The sequence below is a fragment of the Polyodon spathula genome, chromosome 10 (genome assembly GCF_017654505.1).
Source record: "Polyodon spathula isolate WHYD16114869_AA chromosome 10, ASM1765450v1, whole genome shotgun sequence".
NCBI lineage: Eukaryota > Metazoa > Chordata > Actinopteri > Acipenseriformes > Polyodontidae > Polyodon > Polyodon spathula.
The window spans coordinates 31995426-32020957 of NC_054543.1; the positions used below are offsets into that span (position 1 = coordinate 31995426).

Sequence of the window (25532 nt, forward strand, 5' to 3'; positions counted from 1 at the left end):
CAAATTAAGAATAAGCATTACCTCAATACACACAGCGTTTATTATGTGCTTCTGGAAATGTGGAATGCCAGGAAGTACTAGGCTTCATGTAGCACGGCCGTGTTGTCGACTTCACTGCAAAATCACTCTGTAAGAATGGGGTACACATGCATCCCCAGACTGATATAAAATGAAACACAATGCCATGTGGGATAGATTTCATAAGACTGATGGTTTTATTTATTTTTGTATTTATTTATTTTTTGGCATATAGTAGGATTCTAAATGACCAATAATGCTGTTTTTTTCATTTCCTTTAAGACATTATTGTAGATGGAACTGATGGCTTCAGTTATTTTGTCTGTAGGTTACCTTATTGTAGAAAACTTGAACAATGAGTTATCCCAGAATGCCTGTTCACAGTGACAGAAATGGTATTGCGTAGTAAGAAGCAGGTATTCAGAATTGCTTACCAATATCATGCATTAGTGCCAGTGCCCCAGTTGGTAATCAGTCTGAGTCAACACTACAAAGACCTTGTAGATTCCTGTTTCGAGTTAACATTTTTGTTTCAATGTAGTAACTGTTGTGCAAGCAGTGATATATAAGTGATCTGCAGTGCTGCTATGATTTGCTCTATGAGACTCAGCTGCTAGTTAGTTTTTTCAGTGATGGTTCTTTCATCTCTTTCAGGTACTGGAAGACTGTGGGGGATTTCCTGGTGATGGGGGGATTTCAGGCCCTGGTTAAACCCTCACTGTGAGTAAAACAAAACAGCTTTTAACCAACTATTCCAGCTGCAGTTTTTTTATTACCCTGCTGGTATTTTATATCTGCACAGTATTCATTTCCACAAATGTAAATGTTTGTTGAGCAATTATTTTATCCTGTTTCTGTATTTACTGGTGGAAGGTAGCATTTAACTGCAGTGGAATTTCTAATGAAATCTTAAGACGCAGCTCTTCTTATACTGAAATGGTGAGGCTTGGCATTACCATGTGGCTGCAAATAAAAAGCCATGGACTGTGGGTTTCACATAATAGGTCTTACTTGACATGTGAGATAGAGCCGAAGGTCTGAACTGCTGTATTGCCTTATTAAAATCTGAGGGGCAGGTGCTCTACAAAGCTGTGTGGATTTCTTGCGTTCTCCAAATGCTCCATTATTACTAGTGTCAGTATTCGAAATAGTTTCAGCGTCTTTTATGGAACTGTTTGATGCTTTGTTTTCTCCCAGTGATTTCTTTGGCAAAAGCCCGAAGCTCTTGCAGAGACTGGCAGAAATAAATGACGAAAGTGTGCCATTATCGGACTTGCTGCTTGCCTTGTTCGCCCTGCCAATAAAACATCTGCACGAGTATGGCAGGGTGCTTCTCAAGCTGGCCACCTGCTTTGAAGTGGTATGTTACAAAAGTGTGTATGTGCATATTCAGTATCCCAAGCTGAACTTGAGACCAAAGTCAGATCCATTTGCTTCCCCATGCATTACAGCTATCCATGTTACTTACTGTCAACCCAGAAATTAGTCAGATAGTCTGTTGACAGTGTGACAGTGTTTCAAATGTGTTCGTTCTCCAGGTCCGGAATACAGTGATTTTAAAAAATGTTTTAACACTTCATCCTGTCAGATGACTATTCCAGCAGGGTTAGGAGCCTACATCAAAGCTGCTTTCACAAAGGGTCTTCTAATCTAGCATACCATGATTGCTGTGAAAGAGGTGAGCTGGTTTTACTTGCTTGAGAACAGGGAACCATAGACATCACAATATGAAAGGTCATTCTTTTGCCAGGAACCTTCATCTTTTCAAATCACTGTTTATTTTCCAGTTTCTGGTTTGGTCTACTTCTCATATTCCTGTACATCTCTCTGATCTAAAACCAGTGCACTGTAGAAACAACATGGTCCCTGTCTAAAAGCAGGAGAGGGAGTGAAAGGCCACACACAAGTAAAGCTCTAGTAATTTGGTTAATCCCAAAGAGAAGAGTTTCAGTGCACAGTGTTTGTTCATGAAATCTCATTTGGGGGTTAAGTACGTCTACAGACAGACAATTCTGCATGAAAAAAGGCATTTGCTTTATTAATGGAAGGCATCTTCAAATCGCATTATTTTTCCCCCTTAGAACTAATTCTACAGACAAAGCCGTAGACACGCATAAATCCATTATTTATCGTGAAGGATATATTGTCAACTACTAGTTGACACAAATCATTTGGCTCAATGAAGTGAGTTAAACATTTGGCAGCAGTCATGTGACAAAGCTAACATTAACACACTCAGCATCTTGAATGTATTAAAAAAATATATATATATTTTTGGTACAGATATTTGCAAGGTTATATAAACACCTCTTGTGCCTAATAAGTGTTCCATGTTATGTTCATGTGGCTGTTTGTTATCTTGTATGTAGAAACAGTACTTTCAACTAGCATTCAAATGACTCTGTGCCCCGGGGGAATGTAAAAAACTCAACTCTAGTAATTTAGTGCCTCCTTTTTGTCCCAAGTCCACTGCAGATTATCAGAAGCTTCAGGATGGCAGTTCAAAGTTTGAAGCTCTTGCCATACATCTAAAGAGGAAAAGGAAAGAGGCCGAGTATACATACCACTTCTGGAAGAGGTTCCCTGGGAAAATGACGGTGTGTGTGTGAGAGAGAGAGACAGATACCCTCATGTTTTGAATAATGATAAACTCAGTAAATTATAAATCATCAAGTCGGATGATTCACTTTAATCAACTTTCCTCTACGTGCATCTTATATTGGCAAAGATAATATAAAAAGACCAGAACTTAGAATTGTTAACAAACACATTTTCTGTTTTTGTTTCAATTAAAGATGGTTTGTAATTACTGTAAAAACTGATGTATAAGTCGCACTGGTGTATAAGTCATCCTACCCCCACCCCCCTTTTGAGCCAACAGTTTCATTAAGCAGTTTATATGTCACACAGGTGTATGTCGCTCCCCCCTTTTTAGGACCCCCTAAAAATACCTAGAAAATAGACTTATACAAAGGTTTTTACAGTAGGTGATAACATGAAGTGTGCATGAAGATAACAGTTTTCCGAGTGGATAAAATCCAAGATGGTGTTGTAGCGGCTCAGTAGGGAGGTTGTAGAGAAAAGTGTAAAAGACTTTCCTTTGTTGCCATGTGAAGGGTTCTTTGAGGAAGCCCACTCGACGACTCATCTGTGAGAGCAGTAACAAAGCACTGACGCTGCAGAGCGCAGGGAGATTCTCTGTCAACTGGTTCATCCTTTTCAATGACGCTCTGGTTCACGCACAGGTAAGTGAGAGCTACATGAGAAATGTGGAATAACAGGTCCAGAATGATAAATGGATGGAAAACAGGTTGGGGAGATTCTAAAGGAGCCTGAATGTTCCTGATTTACAAGATTCTGCACAGCCTGGTGCATAGTGAGAACCCCCCTCAAAGAAATGCTGTGAAAATGATCTGCCTGCATACAAGGGTGGAGCTTTTTCAAGGCTGTGTAGAACCCCAATATGCCTCATTTCACTGCATGATCACCTCTAAATTATTGAAAGGTAAAGTTGGTAAAGTTAGCCTAGGAAGCTGACCAATTCATTTTATTTGAACAGTTTGTTGAGGTCTGTAACTGAATAAAAAGTTGTGTCATGTAGGCTTGTTTTCAAATGTTATTGTTTTTCCTATCAGGGCTTGCGTCTGTTTAAGAATTTTGTAAGTATGCTCCAGTTGCAGGACAGATCCGAGCAGTAGTGCAGTGTGATGTATTTTTGCAGGGCTTGGCCTGGCACTGTCACAGGTACCACAGTTTCTCGCAACTCCATAATTCAACATTTACCCAATAATAAAAAAAAACAAAAAAAACACACACTTTACATTATATCACTGGTCATGCATAACCATGTAATAACATGATAATAACTGGCCAGCAATGCCACTTATTTTTTCGTGGTAAATACCAGCGAATAAGTATGAAGTTACATGGAAATACGAAATGTACATTATAAATATCATATGGGAGATACTGAAATTGGAGAAGGAATCTATGAAAAAGACCTAGGAGTTTTTGTTGACTCAGAAATGTCTTCATCTAGACAATGTGGGGAAGCTATAAACAAGGCTAACAAGATGCTCAGATACATTGTGAAAAGTGTTGAATTTAAATCAAGGGAAGTAATGTTAAAACTGTACTATGCACTGGTAAGACCTCATCTTGAATATTGTGTGCAGTTCTGGTCACCTCGCTATAAAAAAGATATTGCTGCTCTAGAAAGAGTGCAAAGAAGAACGACCAGAATTATTCCGGGCTTAAAAGGCATGTCATATGCAGACAGGCTAAAAGAATTGAATCTGTTCAGTCTTGAACAAAGAAGACTACGTGGCGACCTAATTCAAGCATTCCAAATTCTAAAAGGTATTGACAGTGTCGACCCAAGGGACTTTTTCAGCCTGAAAAAAGAAACAAGGACCAGGGGTCGCAAATGGAGATTAGACAGAGGGGCATTCAGAACAGAAAATAGGAGGCACTTTTTTACACAGACAATTGTGAGGGTCTGGAATCAACTCCCCAGTAATGTTGTTGAAGCTGACACCCTGGGATCCTTCAAGAAGCTGCTTGATGAGATTCTGGGATCAATAAGCTAATAACAACCAAACGAGCAAGATGGGCCGAATGGCCTCCTCTCGTTTGTAAAGTTTCTTATGTTCTTATGAAATACAGTAGGCAACAAAATATTGTTCACAAGGCTATTTCCATAATTTTAAACAGCAGTTACTGTGTAAGAGTAGTAACCATTGGTAGTTATCCAGTTATTACAATGTAATTACATGGTTATTCACGCACCGAAAACCTCAGCCATTGTAGTGAGAATTTACTAACAGCCACGTTCAGAAACAACACCTAAGTGTTAATGATAACTTAAGTGTGCTTTCTTATATGAACAACTGTAAACTTGGCACACTTCAGTGAAGACTAACACTTACGTGTTGTATTTTATTCATAGAAACAGACTTAAATAACTTGAGATATAACAATATAACGTGAGATTGCGGTTTTAATTATTTTCTTTTGATGAGATACCTTTATCTCTGAAATGTCTTATTGACCAGAAGGCTGTTTAGTGCAGTTCTTTAGCAGCAGATTGCTGCTGCTATAGAAACTCTGTGAAGAAGAGCTTGAGAAGACAGTGGCTGTACACTGAAAGACATTGTAGCATAGTGACTGCCACAGCTTAATGAGCTCCAGTGACAAAGCCCTCATTTTAAGAATGGCCTCTACCAGGCCAAGCCCTGCGTTCCCTGTTAGTGTGACGGCATGGTTTGTAACGAAAAGTTACTGTGAGTTTGTAGAACAATTCTTAATTCACGTTCCAGCCTTAATCTAGTAACCTGTCTTCCCTACAACATGTTTGCATTGTTGTTTTTTTGTGTTTTTCTTTGTTTTACTTACCACTGAATGTATTTATCATTTTATTTTAAACCTTTATTAGTACTTGTATTCCTGATGTGTTTCTCATATACATTCCGCTTCTAACTTTCTTTTCTTTGTACCATTTTTTTACTCTGTTCTTTTCTTTATCCTGATACTCAACCAGCAAAGAAGCACTAATAGTCAGTGTGGACTGAAGTGGAGTACTTGGGTCGTCTTTTTCTAGTGCCAGTGTTTTGTGGGTTTTTTTGTACTCAGTAAGAGTGCTGTAAGGTCCTGTATCACTGTGCTTGGTAAATGGCCAAGAGAAGGAGTTAGACTTTAGCCAAAGCAGACAGTATTTATCCTGATAGAGATTTGTTTTATTTAGACTAATGTGTCTGCCAAATTTGCTGAATCTTCCTAGTTTTCATATGTAAATCTTTACAAAATCGAACCTCAATACTATAAAAAGTGTTCATTTTGGAAAACGCCCTTCTGTGCAATCTGGCAGATCCGTGAACTACTTGGGGCTATGAGGAATCACCCAGCACCTTGTTGTATTTGAGCTGGTACTGAAAAATAATATTTCCAGTGTTTGGTTAATACATCACCCTCATTGGCAACAGTTCGTTTTTAGAACTGTTTGTATTTTTTTTTATTCAATTAATAAGTGACTAGACTTTCGAATGTAATTGCATGAATGAGAAGAGTTCATATCGGCACTGGTGTGATTTCATTAAGAGTGTCTCGATTCAGCGTGGCCTGGAGGGAAGTGATCTGAGGATGTGTATTTCATTCAGTTATACTTTTTCCCCTTGCAGTTTTCAACCCACCATGTATTCCCTCTGTCCACCCTTTGGGTTGAACCCATCTCTGAAGAATCCAGTGGAGTGTGAGTATAAAGTTATTTTTAATAATTGTATAAACTTTCAGTTTATCCACACAACAGGGACTGAAAGCACAGACTGTGACAATGTGATTCACCCTGCGCCACAAGCCTGTCCTGGATAAAACATCCTCATAGAGGGTGAGGGAGTGGGTTTTGCCTCCATACCCTTGTAGTCCTTGGCACCCTTGTCTAAGGTGTTTAAAGGGTAAAGTCCTGATTGAAAAGCTGAAATGATTCAATGTCAGCATCTGATGGTGCATTTAGAAGCTGTACAGCTATACGTTCTCTTTCCGTAGAACAGTTATTATCTACTTTAACCCTTTGCAGTCCATTTATTCAGCGCTTGTCAGGCGTGTCAGGTCCAATTTATTTTCACCCGCGCTGTTTATTTTACATGCGCTGTTTTAAAATATATTTTTTTCATAGTAAAACGGGTTTAAAAGGCATTGAATCGCAAAAGGAAACCCAGGACTGTATCTCTAACCAAGCCCCACCCCTTGTTCGCTGTATTTTTCACATACCTCTTTGTAGGCGTGCATACTGATAAATTCTCTCCTGATCACTGGTTTTGTCACCAAACTCCTCAATAATGTGATCCAAGTCATTATTTTATTACTATAACATCTCAAAAAGCTCTGCGCATGTCTGTGATATTCTTTGAGTGCTGGATGCAGAAGCAGCTATCTCCTTTGTTTATGTCCGTGTTATCTCTGTGGTGCATGGGGCTATCAGATAGGCCCCTTTTTTTGCGGCTTCATTCGGTTCCTACTGGTCTCAGTCGGCCATTGAAAGGTTTTCTCGGCTTTTTCCAGAGAAAAAAACGACTAGAGACCTGTGCTTTACGTCCTTTTGACTGGAAAGGGAAAATTGTAATATTGGACCTGGTCCGACATAGGACCGCAGAAGGTTAATGATTCTCAAGGTCCGTTGGCAGTTGCCAGATGTCTAGAGTAGGGGAATTTGTTTAGACATAGGAACCTTTGTGGTCCATTGAAAATATGCTGCTGTATATAATACTGAAACAGTTAGGGGAAGTTTAAGGGAACATGGCAGATGTGTAAGGAAATATCAATAGCTGTTTTATATGCAGTTTAAGTCGTAGTATCTTTGTGCTTTAGCAGGTGCCACACAACTGTTTTAGAGTAAATTACATAATTCTTTTTGAACTTCCCTGTGAACTTTGCTTTGATCATTTTTAAGCCCAGGGAACCATATTTTTACCTTTTATATAAAGTAACCATAAGAATCACATTATCAGATGTTTCTGTGTAATATGTCATCACTTGGAATAATACCATTAATGGAAATCATCTTAATTCATATTCTGACTGCACTAAAAAAAAAAATGTGCACACAAAAATGCAATTAGCACCATGTTTCTATACACCCCTATATTCGGTTCAAGTCCAAGTGCATGTCAGATGTAAGCCAGTATGTACTGACAGACAAACGGGGGGCCTCCACATACCCCCGGATCGTGAAACTTGATTAATAGAGAATGTCCTTTTCTTTTTTTATCATAACTGAATGAGCAGTTAGCTACCATGGATACATTTAACACTATCCATATACCCCCAGATTAAGTGTGGCATACGGACAGACGATAATAAGAGACACCCTACACGCAACGTGTAATTATTTCTCCTTTGAATGCTGTAGCAATTGAAAGTGTTTTTAGCTTTCTGTCAAATAAACCTTCTTAATTGATCTTTTCAGAACTGTCAGAAGATTGTTAAAAGTCCTATTTTGGGTTGTTTACTTTGTTAAAAGTATTAGCAAAATATAGATTTCAATCTCAGATACTAACGGTTTTTCAGTATTTGTCGACTTCAGCCTCAAAGATGTCATTGAGTAATGGTGCATATGGCTAAGAAATAGAATATAAATGAAACTGGATACAATCTGGATATCATCATTTTTTTCTTATCCTTCGGTCATTATATAAAAGAAAACATTTCTACCTAAAAAAAACATGAAACAGTGAAGGTGAAACGTTTTTTAGAATTAGATTTTCAAGGTTATTTCTCAGCTTTGACAGTCATAGCTGTGAAATGTTAATTATATTCAGACATGTCAAGGCTTTACGTGTGACAGTGGGATTAGCATCAATATAATTACCTGTGTATTTGAGTTATGAACAACAAATCCATAATTTCAGTTTGAGGTTGCTTTAGAATCATATTCTGAACACGACGTGTTATGTGTTCGTCATTGTGAGGATATGCAAGTGCCAGCACAAATCTAGGGCATTGGCATCAAGGAACATTTACTTACAGCTTGTGCTGTTTTATTTAAAATGGGAAATTGGTTAACTGCTATGCAACTAGATATGAAAACATACACAACAAAGGTTATTTTCCAAAGCTATGACAACGTTAAACAAAATACGGTATCTATGTGTAACATAATTAACCCTTTTGATGCCAGGACACTAGGGAAGGGAATCATATTACCTGGAACTTTTAGAAGCTGTTGTTCAGAGCTATGTACCAAAACACGATGGAGATAATATATTACATAATATTATATAATAGAATATTATATATGGTGCTGTACAATCTAAGCTAATATCCACCTCTTGTGTCCTACGCAATTTAGATATCATTTTTTCAGTTTAGATCTGTTTTGATACAGTAATTAGTAAATTGTCAGTACTTCGCAATTTCATGCAAAAGAAGAGTCATGAAAAAAATTCAAATGTTTCAATCTGTTTATTTATTTTCTTTCATTTCAACAGGTATGGGCTGAAAATCACCTCGCCAGAAGAACAGTTTTCTCTGTTGGCTTCATCCCCCGTGGAAAAGGTAGGCAGCCTTCCAGCACTTCCAGTGCTTTCACAGATGGTCAAAGATGACTAAGAATACCAACGTCATGGCCACAGCTAAGAAGTCCCAAAGGGATTTGTGTTATAACTATCTGATGTTAACCCTTGTTATTTCAACGTCCACTTTTGAAGCCTGTACAAACGTTTTCTGAAAGGAATAAAACAAATTTAACAAAATAAATTTAGCAAGAAACTACTCATTCTGTACCTGCAACTGTTCTATTTTCTTGCTAGCGTAAGCAGTTAATCATATCTTGACCCATAGTATTTTTTAACAGCTAAGGAAAATTACATTTTATAGATTGCATGGTATTACATGTTGGGACACGAAAGACATTAAATGGTTAAGCAAGAGAGATGCTGTGTAGTATTCTTTACAAGAAGATTAGAGTCACTTGTGCTAGTGTGTTTGAATGAGCAGACTCACATTAAACTCCAGACAAAAATTACTTTGGCATTTTATTATTTTTATATTATTGAGAAGTTTTGTTTAGACTTCTCAATAACCCCCCATGTAGTCTTTGTTGGTCAAAATGACCCCATTAGAAAGTGGCGCTCTTAGAAAGCATCTTCTGGCTCTAACATTTTTATTACCTTTAGGCTAAGTGGCTGAGAGCAATCAACCAGGCAGTGGACCAGGATCTGAATGGCTGTCCAGATTTCCTGATGCCTGGCTCTGGGAGTGTTCAGAGACCAGAGCCCCCAATCTCCAGGACAGCCAAATATACCTTTTACAAGGACAGTCGGCTCAAGGAGGCTACCTACGAAGGACGGTGGCTAGCTGGAAAGCCCAACGGAAAGTGAGTAAAAGCACTTCACTTCATTTGACAACACGATTTTGGTAAAAATATGCATCCACACGACAGGTAGCTGCAGCTTGAACATACAGGCTGGTAACCAGGTTACAAAAGACTATGCTTAAATATAAATATGCCCACCAGCATTTGGCAGTAGTCTAAAAAACATAAGGTAAGGAATGTTGCCTTAACAACAATTGCCATGGGAATTGTTTGAATTACGAGCAAATGTAGCGTACTTCACATAGTGATAACTAGAAATATCACCAATGCTTCACATGCTTCTGATAACTATTTTTGTATCTTGTGACACATGGCAAATAATAGCCTTGTATGTTTCTTTCTCTGAAGCATGGATTCGCTGTTGTATTCCCAATCCATTACTAATGTCTACAGGGTAGTTCACGTCATAACCAGTATTTTTTCCTACTTCAGGGGTGTGCTAAAATGGCAGGATGGCAGGATGTACACTGGAACGTTCAAGAATGGTTTAGAGGATGGGTAAGTGCATAACAAAATGCTGCCTTTTACAAATAAAGATGAGAAAATAATATTTTATAAATAGAGACAATAAGTTAATACTATATTAAAAAAAACACAATAGTTATTTTTGCATGTGAGGAGGGCTGTAAATAACAAATTTCGCCTCATACCATTCATCCTTGCTCATGAAGATAATGTAGTTTACTTCTTCAGGTTTAAACTACTGGACATCACCTTAGTCCATATAACTTTTTTTTTTTTTTTTTTTTTTACAGTTTTGGGGAGTATATTGTACCAAACAGGGCACTGGGTAAAGAAGATCATTACCAAGGCCACTGGAAAGAAGGAAAAATGCATGGTTATGGTACTTACAAGTAAGTGAGAAAACAGTGGAAATAATTATCAAAATACAACACACTCACAATAGACACATTTTAACACTACATATACTGTAACAGGATGGTAGAGTAGATTGTCCTTAGTGGCTCATCTAGTAAAAGCACTACCTCTTACAGTGCTGGGTGAGTTATGCATGCTTTGTAGTCCATCCTCGCCAAATTGGTGATCTTGGTTTGGGGCCCACAGGGAGCTAGCATTGGCATTGAATTGGGCCACAGTATGGTGCTGGAAGTACAGAGGTTGGACAGATGATTAGAACCTGCCACAGCCAGGATTAATGTTCAGTGTCCTGGAATTTTATGAGATCATTCTGCAGTGATTACTGTTCTATTCTCCAGACGGTTCCATAGCAACATCAGTACAAATGGCTGCAAGTAGCTTTCTCTCTATCAGGCTGAGAGTAATTTGCAACACGGAGATGCATCTTTTATATATTTCTGTGATCTGTGATGCACAGCTCTGATCCTCGAGGGATGCTGATTTGCATGTTAGGGGCGTCTCATTTACATAAAGGTGTGTGCTACATGTAACAGTTTATAATTTGATTTTTTATTTTTTTGTGCTGAGCCTTGCACTTTGTGTGGAATGTAAAATTATTCACTGCCAGCAGCAGTGTTTATACAGAGACGGGGGACTGAACTCTAAATCAATAGAAAAATAGTTGACTAAAATCCTTTTTAACTCACCTGACTAATTAAAACTGACGTTAATAATGTTTATTTTTTAGTTCTTGTGGCCTGTCTTTTTGGCACATTTGCCTGTCTGTGAATTTGACTACGGTTTCAGTGTGATTTGCAGTAAGTCCTACTCCAGTCAGTGAACAGAGGCCTGCCGTTTGTGTGTTTAGATATGCTACAGGAGAGGTGTATGAGGGCTCGTTTCAGGACAACATGCGGCACGGACATGGCATTCTCCGCAGTGGCAAGCTGACATCATCCTCCCCCAGCATGTTCATTGGGCAGTGGGTACAGGACAAGAAGACAGGCTACGGGGTGTTTGACGACATCACAAGGTAATTCTAGCAATTTAAATGTCTAATACTATGTACTTCCTTAATCAGTGGAAAAGTATGAATATCTCATTTCAACACAGTTGCCATTGTACCCTAACATTCATTCATGACCTCTTCTTGCTGTGGACGCTTACTTGTAGTGAATCTGAATTTCAGGGGAGAGAAATACATGGGGATGTGGCAAGACGACCTCCGTCAGGGAAATGGAGTTATTGTCACCCAGTTTGGACTGTACTATGAAGGTGCCTTCAGCAGCAATAAAATGATTGTGAGTGCTGCTTTCATAATGGGAGTACTGAGTATTCCTTTGTGCATGATGTATGATTTGCGTTACCTCTATAGTATGTCCTTAACTATGAAACACTAAGTGGTAGAATATGTAGTAATACTAAAAAAAACTTCAAAGTAAGATAAACTATTTGCGCTGAAGTTCCCTTTTTTCTTCCCCTTCAAATTGATTGTTGTGTCCAACCAATTTGCTTTCCTCACAGTGAGCGGCAGACCTAACTTGGGTTTCTATTGATAGGGTTCTGGGATTCTCCTCTCTGAAGAAGACACCCGCTACGAGGGAGAGTTTATAGATGACTGGACTCTCAACGGAAAGGTAGCAATGATGAATAATCTGTGTACATCTACAGACTATATATAAAACTAACCAGCGATCCATCTTCGGGGGTACAGGTTGAGCGTGCTTACAATATAGTAGCATATTGTATTAGTAGCCCAGGCTATCAGTTCTTGCTATTATTTTTGTCCCAGGCTCTTAGAACATTAGTAGCCTTGCATTTACAAAGCCTTGCCCCTCCAGGGAACTCTGACCATTCCCAACGGAGATTACTTTGAGGGAACCTTTAGCGGCGAGTGGGGCACGGGGCTGAAAGTGGCCGGCACATACTTCAAGCCAAACATGTATGATAGTGACAAGGAGAAGACAGAAACTCTGTAAGTATCTGATCCGAGGGAGAGATAGAAATTCAAACTGCATCTTAGCTTAATTTCCTGAACGGCGTGTTTATGGCAGTTCTGCTATTCTAATGCTGAGTCTGTGATTGCCGGAGCAGGAAGCTGGGTGTCCTGGCCGTGGCTCCGGATGAGAAGTGGAGGGCAGTGTTTGATGAGTGCTGGAGTCAATTAGGATGTGAGAACCCTGGGCAAGGAGAGAACTGGAGAGCCTGGGAGAATATTGCAGTTGCCTTGACGACCAGCAGAAGACAACATAAGGACAGGTATATGCACATGTTTTTGGTTTCATTTATATTTATATACTGCCCCCTAATGTTCCAAGTGGTTATTTTAAGACTGCAGCTGTAACTAAGAATTATTTAAGCTCCTAATGAATTGGCTGTTTAGCCCTGAGCTCTTGTTTTGGTTTTGTGACAGGCCATCCTGGTTTTTAAAGGACATTCCAGGCCATGTTTAAGTGTTTTAAACGGTAGAATTTTAACTGTTTCTGCTCTGTTGCAGACCTAATGTTTCTGTGTTTAACAGCTACATGTACAGGGATTCAAGAGCATGTCCAGGCCAGGGTTAGAGCTTTTAACACTTTGACCCAGTACTTATGCAACAAGACAGGAGAGTGCATAGGTTGCAAAATGTAAACTGCATGCTATTATTACATCAACTAAACTTTGCTACAGTATAAATATTTACATTATTAGCATGTGCGTATGCATTAGGAAGCTAAGGTGTGCATGATTGAATGGTAGTGGAGTTATTCTTTTAAAGCAAAATGCAAAGGGTTTATATTGAGGTTTTAATGTTGTCAACTTTATCATATGATTGTTTATTTATTTTTGTAGCTATACTGACAACAGCTGGGATATGTTACCAACTAATCTGATCTGTTTGGTTTTAGTCTTGAAATTATGAGTCAGTCTCACAACAAAACACTGGAGGGCTTGGAAGTTATTCCTCAGCATGCTGGCCCTGTGACCCTGGAGAAATATGAAAACATCCGAAAATATTTAATAAAGGTACATTTTTATTAATCTGAGTCCAAGATCAGTGCTAATCTAGGATCTGTGAAAGCAGATGTTGCTCTCTGACGCTGTGGCTCTTTCAGGCTTGTGACACCCCGCTGCACCCCTTGGGGAAGCTGGTGGAGACGCTGGTGGCTGTCTACAGAATGACCTATGTGGGAGTGGGTGCCAATCGGCGCTTACTGGAGCAGGCTGTCAATGAGATCCAGTCCTACTTGAAACGGATCTTCCAGCTAGTTAGGCAAGGCCATTTTCTGGGTTTTCAACTGAGTCAATTTCTTGTAGTTCTGACAACATTTAAAAGGGGGCCCAGGGACAGCAGTATAGACACTGCTTGTTCTGCAGTTCATAATCCTTTTGACCCTGTGCAATATAATACAGTGATGATCTCTAAAAGTGCCAAACAAGACACATGTGTAGAAAGACATCATTGCTATTGGCACTCAAGGAAGCTAGAGAGCAGTGAAAAGTGAAAAACATCACTGCTGAGAAGATCTGTAACAATCCCCGGTTGTAAGTGGAGCTGTTTCTGGCTTTAGGTTCCTTTTCCCCGATCTCCCAGAAGAGGGCAGTGTGATCCCAAGCCCCAGTGCTGCTTCACATGACAAGAGGCCACATTGTGAAAAGGAAACAGACTCCAGATCAGAATCAACACAACCTGGGTATGACTCTATAATTCTGAATCTTAATATTTCTGAAAATTACAGTGTATATGTTCACCACCCTTCCAAACATGCATTGGAACAGATGAAAAAAAGCAGAATGACTGCAGATGCCGATTTGTTGTTCATTTCACCCTCTCGGACCCCTTGATTACTAAATAGGTAATTAGGTAATAGGTAACCACTGAATAGGTAATCGCCTCTTTTTCAACCATATGAAAAATAGCTTTTTGAGTGCAATGTCTCACAAGTGCAGTGCTTCCCCCAAATTATGTACATTTTTCAGGATTGCATGCCCCACTCAGCTCTCTTAATATCCCTGAATCGATAATCATATTGAATGTGTTACCGGATACCGAGATATTTAAGTGAGGTGTAAAGTTATTTTACAAGAAGTATTCAAGAAAATACTTAATTTGGTTACAGCAAAAAACAATCAGAACATGTTTCACAAGAAGGTTTATTAGGAGGAAACAGTGCCGAGAAAAAGATTGTGAACCCCTTAGGATTTTCACATATTTCAAACCTAACATGTTATTAGATCTTAATCTAAGTCCTAATAATAGATAAAGATAACCTGATTAAACAAATGATAGAAAAACATGATATTTTTTCAACATTTATTTATCCAAATGATTCAACATGCAATATCCATGTGTGAAAAAGTATGTGAACCTTTAGAGTCAGTAACTGGTGGCACCCCTTGAGCAGCAATGACTTCAAATAAGCATTTCTTGTAACTGTTGGTCAGTCTCCCACATCGGTTTTGAGGAATTTTGGCCCATTCCTCCTTATAGAACTGCTTCAACTCGGTGACATTTGAGGGCTTCCTTGCATGGACAGCTCACTTCAGGTCCTGCCACAACATTTCGATGGGGTTTAGGTCAGGCCATTCTAAAACATGGTATTTCTTCTTCTGCAGCCATTCTTTTGTAGATCTGCTTGTTTGTTTCGGATCATTGTCTTGCTGCATGACCCACTTTTGGTTCAGCTTCAGCTCACGGACGGATGGCCTGACATTCCCCTCTAGAATCTTGTGATATAATGATGTGTCAATGATGGTAAGCTGTCCAGGTTCCCAGGCAGCAAAGCCGCCCCAAACCATCACACTCCCACCCCCATGCTTGACGGCTGGGATGAGGTTCTTCTGTTCGAACGCAGTGTTTGGTTTTCGCCAAACATAACGTTTCTCATTAAAGCCAAAAAGTTCTACCTTTGACTTGTCTGACCAGAGAACATTGTTCCAGAAGTCTTGTGGATCATCTATGTGCTCATTGGCGAACTTCAGACAGGCAACAATGTTCTTTTTAGAGAGCAGTGGTTTCTTCCTGGCTATCCTTCTAGGAACACCATTCTTGTTCAGTCTTTTTCTGACAGTTGAGTCATAAACACTCAAATTAGCCAATACAAGAGTGGACTGCAGGTCCTTGGATGATACTCTGGGGTTCTTTGTGACTTCCTTGATGAATAGGTTAATATAAACGCTATTGGATAACTAAGAAAAGAAGGCTCTCGTGGTAAAACTATGGAATTTCCATAATTATCATTGGGGTTTCATAAACTTTTTCTCGGCGCTGTATATAACGGATACAGAAGGTACTAACATCTTGAAATATAACCGCTCAAAGAAATTGTGCTTTATGTAATATTATTTGTCTATTTATTTATATAAAATGTGGGCGCAGTTGTCTTTGTCAATTAAACTATTCTGATCTTCTGACTTCTCCCCCCCCTTAAAGCAGCGAATGGAGCATCTGATCATGTTGTTAAAGAAAGTAGCTAGAGACAAGTGCATGTGACCGTGATTAAGAGCAAAGTCTTAAAATAGATTGTTCTGCATCAGTGTAGGCTGTATATAGAAGAGTAAACACAGTAAATAGCAATAACAAATTAGCCAGCTGAAAGGGTTTCATGTTGTTTATTGAGACATGATTTTTATTAATTGGGCGATGTTACTGCTGTTTGCTGTGTTGTGTTTTTTTCTGTATAGGGTCACAAATTTTATAACCACCTTTGTAAACACATGACAGATTTGTCTGACAGGACCCACTTTGCTGACATAGGGCTCAATTCTGATAAAAACCCAGCAAAAGCGGGTTTAGTGACGCAGTGACAGCACCCAGCCAATCAATGCTGAGTAGGTTGGGGGATCTACTATTCAATCACTGCCAGGCAATAATCCCTGAAAGAGACAGAATGCGCTTGCGTCACTGCAAGGCTCTGTTTTGAATGTAGAAGTGGAGATCATGTCGAGCGTCAGTAGCACAGAGCAAGGAAAACAGCGCAAGTCAGAACAACAAGTAGTAGGTCACTCGCCGAGAGAATACGTAACCGTGCTTTACGACACAGTAGATTGCTACATTAATAGAAGAGGTAGAGGCACGCAGGGCAATCATTTATTATTTTTAATAGTTATACAATGTACAATTGTGCATTGACATTACTTTATTTAAAGTGTAAAATACTACCCTTCCTGATCTGTCTACCAGTAGCAGCAGCCTATTAATTTTCTAGCGGGGCATGAAGTTCAGCATCACGTTCCCTCTGAGCTTGTACTGTACTAGAGTTTCAGTATAACCAGGACTTCTCATGGAATATTTTCCAGAGCCCAACCGTCCCGTTCCGTCCCCCCGTTTGTGAAAAGATCATGTAAAGAATAAAAGTACAGCTAACTTTTTTTTTACATTTGAGTACATGTTCGGGCATTTGTTTCAGTATTAAAGATACTGTTAGGTCCTAGCATTTATTAGCAAAATAATGAAAATAAAAAAGTTTTAGTAATTAAAAAATAATCTAGTTATCTGCACTATGTGCTAATCCTGATCGTGCTGTTTTTTCAGTTACTTGTTCACATGTGTGTTCATAAAGTCAAAGCCGTCTTCCCCTGGCTTTAGAAGAGATGCGACGTGCCTGCGTTGTTACTGTGATATCCTTAAATAAAGCTGCTGAAACTAATCAGACTGCGTGCAGTTGTTTGATTTCAACTCTTCATTCAAAACGGAGACTAGTTGCTGTAGTGTTGTGGTTACTGCATTGCCACTGACAAACACTTTCTCGATTAATTTTTTCAATTATCTTTATTTGCCATACAAAATTTAAATAGATAGGACAGCAAGGAATATTTTACGTTGACAGACCACATTCAGAGGGCAAGTGCACTACAATGCTCGGAAACAAAGCAAATACATTGTGTTAAGTTTACACAGCAGTTAACTCGTTTAAAGTTGCACATGATACACACAGCACTTGCCACAACCAGGGAAAGAAACGACAGACGTACACATACAGATACAAAAGTGGTGCTATGCTCTATTTATTGTACATAAATATTCTCACTTGTAATAATTGCCATGAAAATTGCTACAGTCCTTGTGAAAATAAATGTAGTACTCCATTGTATGTGCAAAGTAGTATTTTTTTTTTTAGTCATATATTTGTTTATTATTAATTTACGAATAATATTGTTAGTTTCTTACGTTTTGTTGTTTCTTTTCATCTTAGGTTCTTTTTCTTTTACTTTTTTTTCTTTGATTTCCTCTTTCTATGTCAGCCCAGACACACACAGTTGTTACTTAAGACTACTTTGCTTTTTATAGTGTATTCAATTCTTAAAGTTCCTGATTGCACCACTAAATAAACCTGGTTTCAGCATGTCTTAACGCAGTGCTCAGTTGTCTATTTGTAACCTCATTGTGTTGTCATCAGAATCACTTCGGTGAATATGTTAATCATACCACGCCCCGAAATTTATGCGGTCATGTGGTGGTGGGGCAGGCGCTATATAACAGCGCAGGACATGTCTTCATAATATATTTTCCGGCAGTCTCCGCTCCATTTTTGTGGCACAGAATCGGGGGCAAGCGTGTTCACTTAGACAGCAGGAGAGACATGTAGGGTGCTGCCAGTTTGAATCAACATTTAATATGATACCAGTCTTGGCTGTCACCATTGCAAAAAACCCCTTTTTGGGGGTAGACCACGTGGTCGTTCTGCGTGGGTAGTAAACCATTTCGGGGGCAACTGTGCTTGTGAGGCGTCATGCTTAATAAAATCTGTTTGCGGATAGGGGAAGATTATCCATCAAGAATACAAAGATATTAAGAAGGCAAAGATAGTTTAGACCAGTGTAAGTTCAGTGCAATATTAATAGTCGTTATGAAGAATGTGATTGAAATTATATAAAGGTTGTTCAGTTAAATGAGATGTTTGTTAAGTTCACCCTGTGTCCCTGGTGTCTGTGTTTTTCAGCTGCTTGGTGAGCAGCTCTGGCCTGCTCCTCCCGGTGCTGCTGCCCCGCCTGTACCCGCCGCTGTTCACCCTGTACGCGCTGGAGAACGAGCGGGAGGAGGACGTGTACTGGGACTGCGTGCTGAGACTCAACAAGCAGCCCGACCTGGCACTGCTCAACTTCCTGGGAGTGCAACAGTATGATCCCCCGTATTCCTGACTGTTAGCTACATTATCAGCAGCATGCCTTTCACTGTGCTCAGTATCTTTTAGATTATTTGCTTGTTTTTAAAATGTATTTAATAGTGGGTGTATTTCTGAATGCATTGCTTCCCATCACTTCCTGTGCTGTAGGTCACATGGTCTGACTGTAGCTATTGAGGAGAGCCTAATTTTACAGTGGACAGGAAACAATTCGGTAGTTTAAACATATTGTCTATGGTGAGTTATAGTAGTCTAATCTACAATCTGCAAGCCAGTCTTGATCAAAAGTTCTGTGGCCTCAGCAGTCCCCAATACACAATTGAAAAAATGAGAGGCCAAGGATGCCCTAGAGGTTTGACACATGTTAGAGTGGCAATGGGGGTGGTTGTCTTTGCTTCTGCCTGTGCTAGCAATTTTACAGTGACTTAGGCCACCAAAGTCTGTAGTCTTTTCTCTGTCTTTTTGCAGGAAATTCTGGCCTGTTTGCGTCTCTAATTTGGGAAAGAACAAAAAGGTATTGTTTTAGTTTTTCTTTAAAGTCAGAAAATAAAAATTGATTTCTGTAACATTATTTGGCTTGAAGACAGATAAAGTGCACTGCTGCTACTGTAGAGGATCTTTGAAGTTTTGAACTAGGAGATTACGTTTGTACAATAAGTTTTAAAACTTAGTGTCTGCTGCCCCTCTCTTTTATAACCTTAAATAACATGTTAAAATGTGTTTTTTAGGAGCTGCATTGTTAACAGCCAGTATCTGAATTCATAAAATACATATTTTTTATGTTTTGGTAGGCCATTATATGTATCATAAAATGTTATTAAATAAATAGGTTTTAAAAAGCATAATTAAGTGCATTTCAGTGACACAAGAGCCTTAGCTTCACCAGAGCACTGGAGCAATTACATGACTATCGATGTCAACCAGCAATGCGCCATTTTCCATGGGTATACAGGAGCTCAAGGGATCAGCTGACCCCTCACTGCTACACACATTCAAAAGAGCATGCTTCATTATTAGGAGGCAAGCCACTCATTTATGAGATATTGCTGCCTTTGTATATTCTATGCTGTCTGTTCTCTTTGGAAACAAGATTACTTTGTAGTGCATGTGCTATGTGAGATATCTTTAAATAGCTCTATTTCTGTAGGTGCTGCCAAGCACAAAGGACATCTGCTTTGCCTCAGCTGTGGAAAGTTTACAACAAATCAGGTAAGATGTCTTCTATAGGTGAGGTGATAGTTTGTCTAAATTATGCTGTTTTGCTTGTTTTTTTGCCCCCAGAATCTCTTTAGTCAAAACCTGGAATCAGCTCACTGTTGTCTCTGAACTAGCTCTATTAGTTTAGGCAGGCATCCCCAAGGGATGGAAAGCTACAGTGGCTTGCGAAAGTATTGACCCCCCTTGGCATTTTTCCTATTTTGTTGCCTTACAACCTGGAATTAAAATGGATTTTTTGGGGGGTTTGTATCATTTGATTTACACAGCATGCCTACCACTTTGAAGATGCAAAATATTTTTTATTATGAAACAAACAAGAAATAAGACAAAAAAACAGAACACTTGAGCGTGCATAAGTATTCACCCCCCCCCAAAGTCAATACTTTGTAGAGCCACCTTTTGAAGCAAGTACAGCTGCAAGTCTCTTGGGGTATGTATCTATAAGCTTGGCACATCTAGCCACTGGGATTTTTGCCCATTATTCAAGGCAAAACTGCTCCAGCTCCTTCAAGTTGGATGGGTTCCGCTGGTGTACAGCAATCTTTAAGTCATATCACAGATTCTCAATTGGATTGAGGTCTGGGCTTTGACTAGGCCATTCCAAGATATTTAAATGTTTCCCCTTAAACCACTCGAGTGTTGCTTTAGCAGTATGCTTAGGGTCATTGTCCGGCTGGAAGGTGAACCTCCGTCCCAGTCTCAAATCTCTGGAAGACTGAAACAGGTTTCTGTCAAGAATTTCCCTGTATTTAGCGCCATACATCATTCCTTCAATTCTGACCAGTTTCCCAGTCCCTGCCGATGAAAAACATCCCCACAGCTGCCATGATGGTGTTCTCGGGGTGATGAGAGGTGTTGGGGTTGCGCCAGACATAGCGTTTTCCTTGATGGCCAAAAAGCTCAATTTTAGTCTCATCTGACCAGAGTACCTTCTTCCGTATGTTTGGGGAGTTTCCCACATGCCTTTTGGCGAACGCCAAACGTGTTTGCTTATTTTTTTCTTTAAGCAATGGCTTTTTTCTGGCCACTCTTCCGTAAAGCCCAGCTCTGTGGAGTGTACGGCTTAAAGTGGTCCTATGGACAGATACTCCAATCTCCGCTGTGGAGCTTTGCAGCTCCTTCAGGGTTATCTTTGGTCTCTTTGTTGCCTCTCTGATTAATGTCCTCTTTGCCTGGTTCGTGAGTTTTGGTGGGCGGCCCTCTCTTGCCAGGTTTGTTGTGGTGCCATATTCTTTCCATTTTTTAATAATGGCTTTAATGGTGCTTTGTGGGAAGTTCAAAGTTTCGGATATTTTTTTATAACCCAACCCTGATCTGTACTTCTCCACAACTTTGTCCCTGACCTGTTTGGAGAGCTCCTTGGTCTTCATTGTGCTGCTTGCTTGGTGGTGCCCCTTGCTTGGTGTTGCAGACTCTGGGGCCTTTCAGAACAGCTGTATATATACTGAGATCATGTGACAGATCACGTGACACTTAGATTGCACACAGGTGGACTTTACTTAACTTATTATGTGACTTCTGAAGGTAATTGGTTGCACCAGATCTTATTTAGAGGCTTAATAGCAAAGGGAGTGAATACATATGCACGCACCACTTTTCCGTTATTTATTTTTTAGAATTTTTTGTAACCAAGTTATTTTTTTCATTTCACTTCACCAATTTGGACTATTTTGTGTATGTCCATTACATGAAATCCAAATAAAAATCAATTTTAATTCCAGGTTGTAAGGCAACAAAATAGGAAAAATGCCAAGGGGGGTCAATACTTTTGCAAGCCACTGTATGAGCTGGCAGATGCCTGAATACCCAGGACAGCTATTAGTTTATATTGCTTTGATATTGGAAGCTAGATGAGAAGAACTTCAGTGTTGACCTGTGTTTTCACTAATCTAACCTCACTGTGTTAGTATGAGCTTGCTGAGAAACAGAAATCATATCCCTATATTGTCATGTTTCTTCCAGATAATATAATATATAAACTGTAACATTCATCAAGTTGTTTTCAGACTACTCTCACGAGGTATAGCCTTGGAAATTGTTCTTGTGCGTGGTCTTTGCAAGATGTTATAAACAGTAAAAGGAGAGCTAACCATGTATTACAGTTCATTTATTCTAATTAAACAATCAATTTTCTTTGAACTGTTATCACTAGTCCCCCTTTCTTCTGTTGAAGATCTTGTGGTTCTTTGCTTTATTTATACTTCCTGTGATGTAGCTCAGTTTCACTCCAATGGTCTAGCACCAAAAAACTATATATATATTTCCCGAATTATGAAAACCAGTCCAAAATTGCAAAAATAAAAAAAGATCTTAACACAAGAAAAGTGGGACCAGTGATAATTCTGTTTCTCCTAATATTTTATAATCTTGGTTTAAGTGAATTATCTGGATGATTTATCCTAAAGAAATACCAGTGTATATTAAAAGCGATAGGTATCCTGGAAATCGCTTTAACGAATGCAGTGCTGTTTCTTGTGTGTTGTACAGCACAACCTTTACCCCCTCTGACAAACTGCATGTGATTCAGCAAACGTTTGAGGAGATCACCCAAGAAGTGCTTTCACTGCTGAAAAAGGACTTCCTGTGGTCTATGGACGATCTGTTCCCTGTGTTCCTGTATGTGGTTCTACGAGCACGGTAAGCCATGGGGATACAGCTGAGCTCACAAATATTGACCCCTGTGGATACAGATACTCAAAATTGGAAGTGGAATCAGTCATCCTGCGACAGGCTGGGCTGTAGATGGGAACATTTGTGACATTTGTTTATTGAAACCACACCTTGTTTTGTTACCTCAGAAGAAACTTAGAATCCCAATTAAAGTAAATGACAGAGAGATTCTACATGTTATATAACATTGAATTCAATTACTACATAGTCCAAAATGAAAAGCAACAACAGCAGTTAGGTGTTAAAATATGTCAAAGGTATAACCCTTGAACCCTTTAAACTAAATATGACATATTGATAACTTTTAGTTCATAACGCTCATTCATAGTAAAGGCTGGCTTTTGTATCCTGCATTCTTTAAAACCAGAATAAGGAATCTGGGCTCCGAGGTGCACCTCATTGAAGATTTGATGGATCCCAGTGTTCAAAACGGGGAGCAGGGGATCATGTTTACAACACTTAAAGTGAGTATCAAAGTGATATTTTAGTTCTGCTACTTCATACAGTAAATTGAAAAGTTCAGAAATAAAATGATATGTCTGAATACTAGAGCAGTGCATTACATCATAGCTCCTAATGGTTGTGATGGGCAACTCTTAATAAGTTATGTTGTTTATAGGATGGTGGGTGCAACTGGACTGGATTTCCAGCAGTTTACTTGTCATTGGCATTAATTTCTTCCGCATACGCAGCCATAAAAGAAACTGAAGTCCCTGCCCCCAAATGCACAGCCTAAAGTTTCTGGATGTCGGTAATGTTAATACAGGTTTTTCTTTCTTTGCAGGCTTCCTATTATCAGATTCAACATGAGAAGATCACATAAGAGAAAGCTTTGGCCTCAGGAGGGCTAGTATGAATCAAAGCAGTCAGATTAGGTGCTACATGAAGTGCCGTCAATGCTGGATTGGTTATAAAGCTCAAATAGGAAGGCATGGTTTGTTACTGCAATTTAAACAGAGTCTGTGTCTCTGCCAGTGCTGCACCTGTGCTCAGGGATATTTTATTGCAGAGTTTTGAATGGCAAGTATTTGATTGACAGTTCATCTGTTCTTCACCTAAATAGGTTGGTTACCAGTTCAGTGACCCACTCAAACAAAAGTTCTTAAATGTTAAATCACCAAGGCAACGGGTAGATTTTGATGTTTTACAGCAATTTGATTGGCAATCTGTATCCCAGATTGAATACCACAGTAGATTTTGTGGAAACTGTCTACATTGGCGCATTATTTTTTTAAAGCAAAACTTTAAACTGTCTTAAAACTTACCTTTTAACTAAAGAGATTTTATCCTTGACCAAACTGTGTTTAAACACACTTAAAAGACTACTTGATTTATTAAGATTCTTCTACAGCAGTGGTCCTCAAAGTAATTTGGGCACGGGCATAAATTGATCCTACTTGGCTGTTTGCGGGCACGCTGACTATTGCATGGGTTCTTATCGTAAACATTACCTTCCTGCGACATATACAGTATGTGTGTGTGTGTGTGTGTGTGTGTGTATAATATATATAAAGAGTTTTAGTGGGAGTTGTTCTTGGCTCACTCTAAGGCCAAGTCTCAGGTAGTAACTGTGCATGATCGTCACAGATAACCATGAATAAACTAAAATAAATGAGGATAGATAGCGTCTCGTTTTGTTTCAATTTGGCAAATTTGTCAACACTACTCTGTTTTAAAGATCGCTCATCTCCAGTACAATTATTCAGAGAAAGCGGATTTGTAACTAAATCTACTACGGTGTTTCCCTTGTCTGGGAGAAGAAAAATTTAATTCTAAATACTGAAATGTATTATTTTTCTTAATAACAGTCGGCAAAATTCAGTGCTTATCCGACATGTTAACACACCGCCTCTACTCACAAATGATTGGACAGCTGTCAGATCTTTCACTTTCCCATTGGCTACTCAACCGCCTTCAATTTTCATGCAGAATACCGTAAACAGCCTCTGCTTGCTTATGATTGGACAGTTGCGGAAAACTTTGCAGATATTTGACTCTACTATTGATTTATTCTTACTGTCAGTATCTGCAACTGAAACAGACACAGTTTATGTCCCATCCAGCTAATTTATGATTGGGCTACCACAGAGAAAATGCAGATATTCAGTTGGTTGATCGTATTGCAGAGGCCCTTCAGGAAAAAAAATATGTATATGTCGAGTACGTACAAGCACAGCATAAGCGAGCAGCACTGCCAACAGACTGCTGTGATGCTTTTGCTGGAAAACGTGTTTAAAGCTTTATTTATTTTTCCTCGCTACGACCCACCAGAAATGTGCTCAAAACCCATAATTTAAGAACAGCTGCCGCGGGCACGATGGCCTGGCTTCGCGGACACCACTTTGAGTATCGCTGTCCTACAGAAACCATTTTGTTGATAGGCTCCTGCAGAGAGAGTTTTGCAATGCTGACAGAAATGTAACTTATTTGCACTGTGCTCCAATTTCACTCGGAGGCTTGACATCAGTGTTGCAAAGCCAGTATCTATATATATATATATATATATATATATATATATATATATATATATATATATATATATATATATATATACACAACCACAGTTAGATTATTGTTAAGATTCAAAAGGGGCACTTATAATAAATTGGCATCTCAGTACATTGAATTGAATGGCTAGGCATGGGCTGGACATGAACAGCAAACCACATGGTTCAAAGAGCAAGCTCTGTAGTCCAGAGGTAAGTACGTATCTTATGCTGATGTCAGTATTATCTCATCATTTGCTGTTAAGAGACTTATTACACACCCCATTCAGTATGTGTCTAGTTTATTGT

The 25532-nt window shown here is 39.1% G+C and overlaps 1 protein-coding gene across 1 annotated transcript in view; it reads left to right on the forward strand.

Moving 5' to 3' along the window:
- Positions 1-24230, forward strand: part of LOC121322117 (alsin-like) — a 42505-nt gene extending 18275 nt beyond the window's left edge. The window contains exons 12-34 of the mRNA XM_041261645.1: positions 673-738; positions 1216-1378; positions 2484-2615; positions 3135-3263; positions 6195-6265; positions 9000-9066; positions 9687-9886; positions 10319-10384; positions 10642-10740; positions 11613-11777; positions 11934-12045; positions 12304-12381; positions 12586-12719; positions 12839-13003; positions 13633-13750; positions 13840-13997; positions 14296-14418; positions 18667-18843; positions 19318-19363; positions 19997-20058; positions 22555-22704; positions 23105-23201; positions 23522-24230. Of these exons, the coding sequence (XP_041117579.1) occupies positions 673-738; positions 1216-1378; positions 2484-2615; positions 3135-3263; positions 6195-6265; positions 9000-9066; positions 9687-9886; positions 10319-10384; positions 10642-10740; positions 11613-11777; positions 11934-12045; positions 12304-12381; positions 12586-12719; positions 12839-13003; positions 13633-13750; positions 13840-13997; positions 14296-14418; positions 18667-18843; positions 19318-19363; positions 19997-20058; positions 22555-22704; positions 23105-23201; positions 23522-23560 (2617 nt within the window). The 3' untranslated portion in view covers positions 23561-24230. The remainder of the gene's footprint in view (positions 1-672; positions 739-1215; positions 1379-2483; positions 2616-3134; positions 3264-6194; positions 6266-8999; positions 9067-9686; positions 9887-10318; positions 10385-10641; positions 10741-11612; positions 11778-11933; positions 12046-12303; positions 12382-12585; positions 12720-12838; positions 13004-13632; positions 13751-13839; positions 13998-14295; positions 14419-18666; positions 18844-19317; positions 19364-19996; positions 20059-22554; positions 22705-23104; positions 23202-23521) is intronic.
- The last annotated feature ends 1302 nt before the right edge of the window (positions 24231-25532 follow it).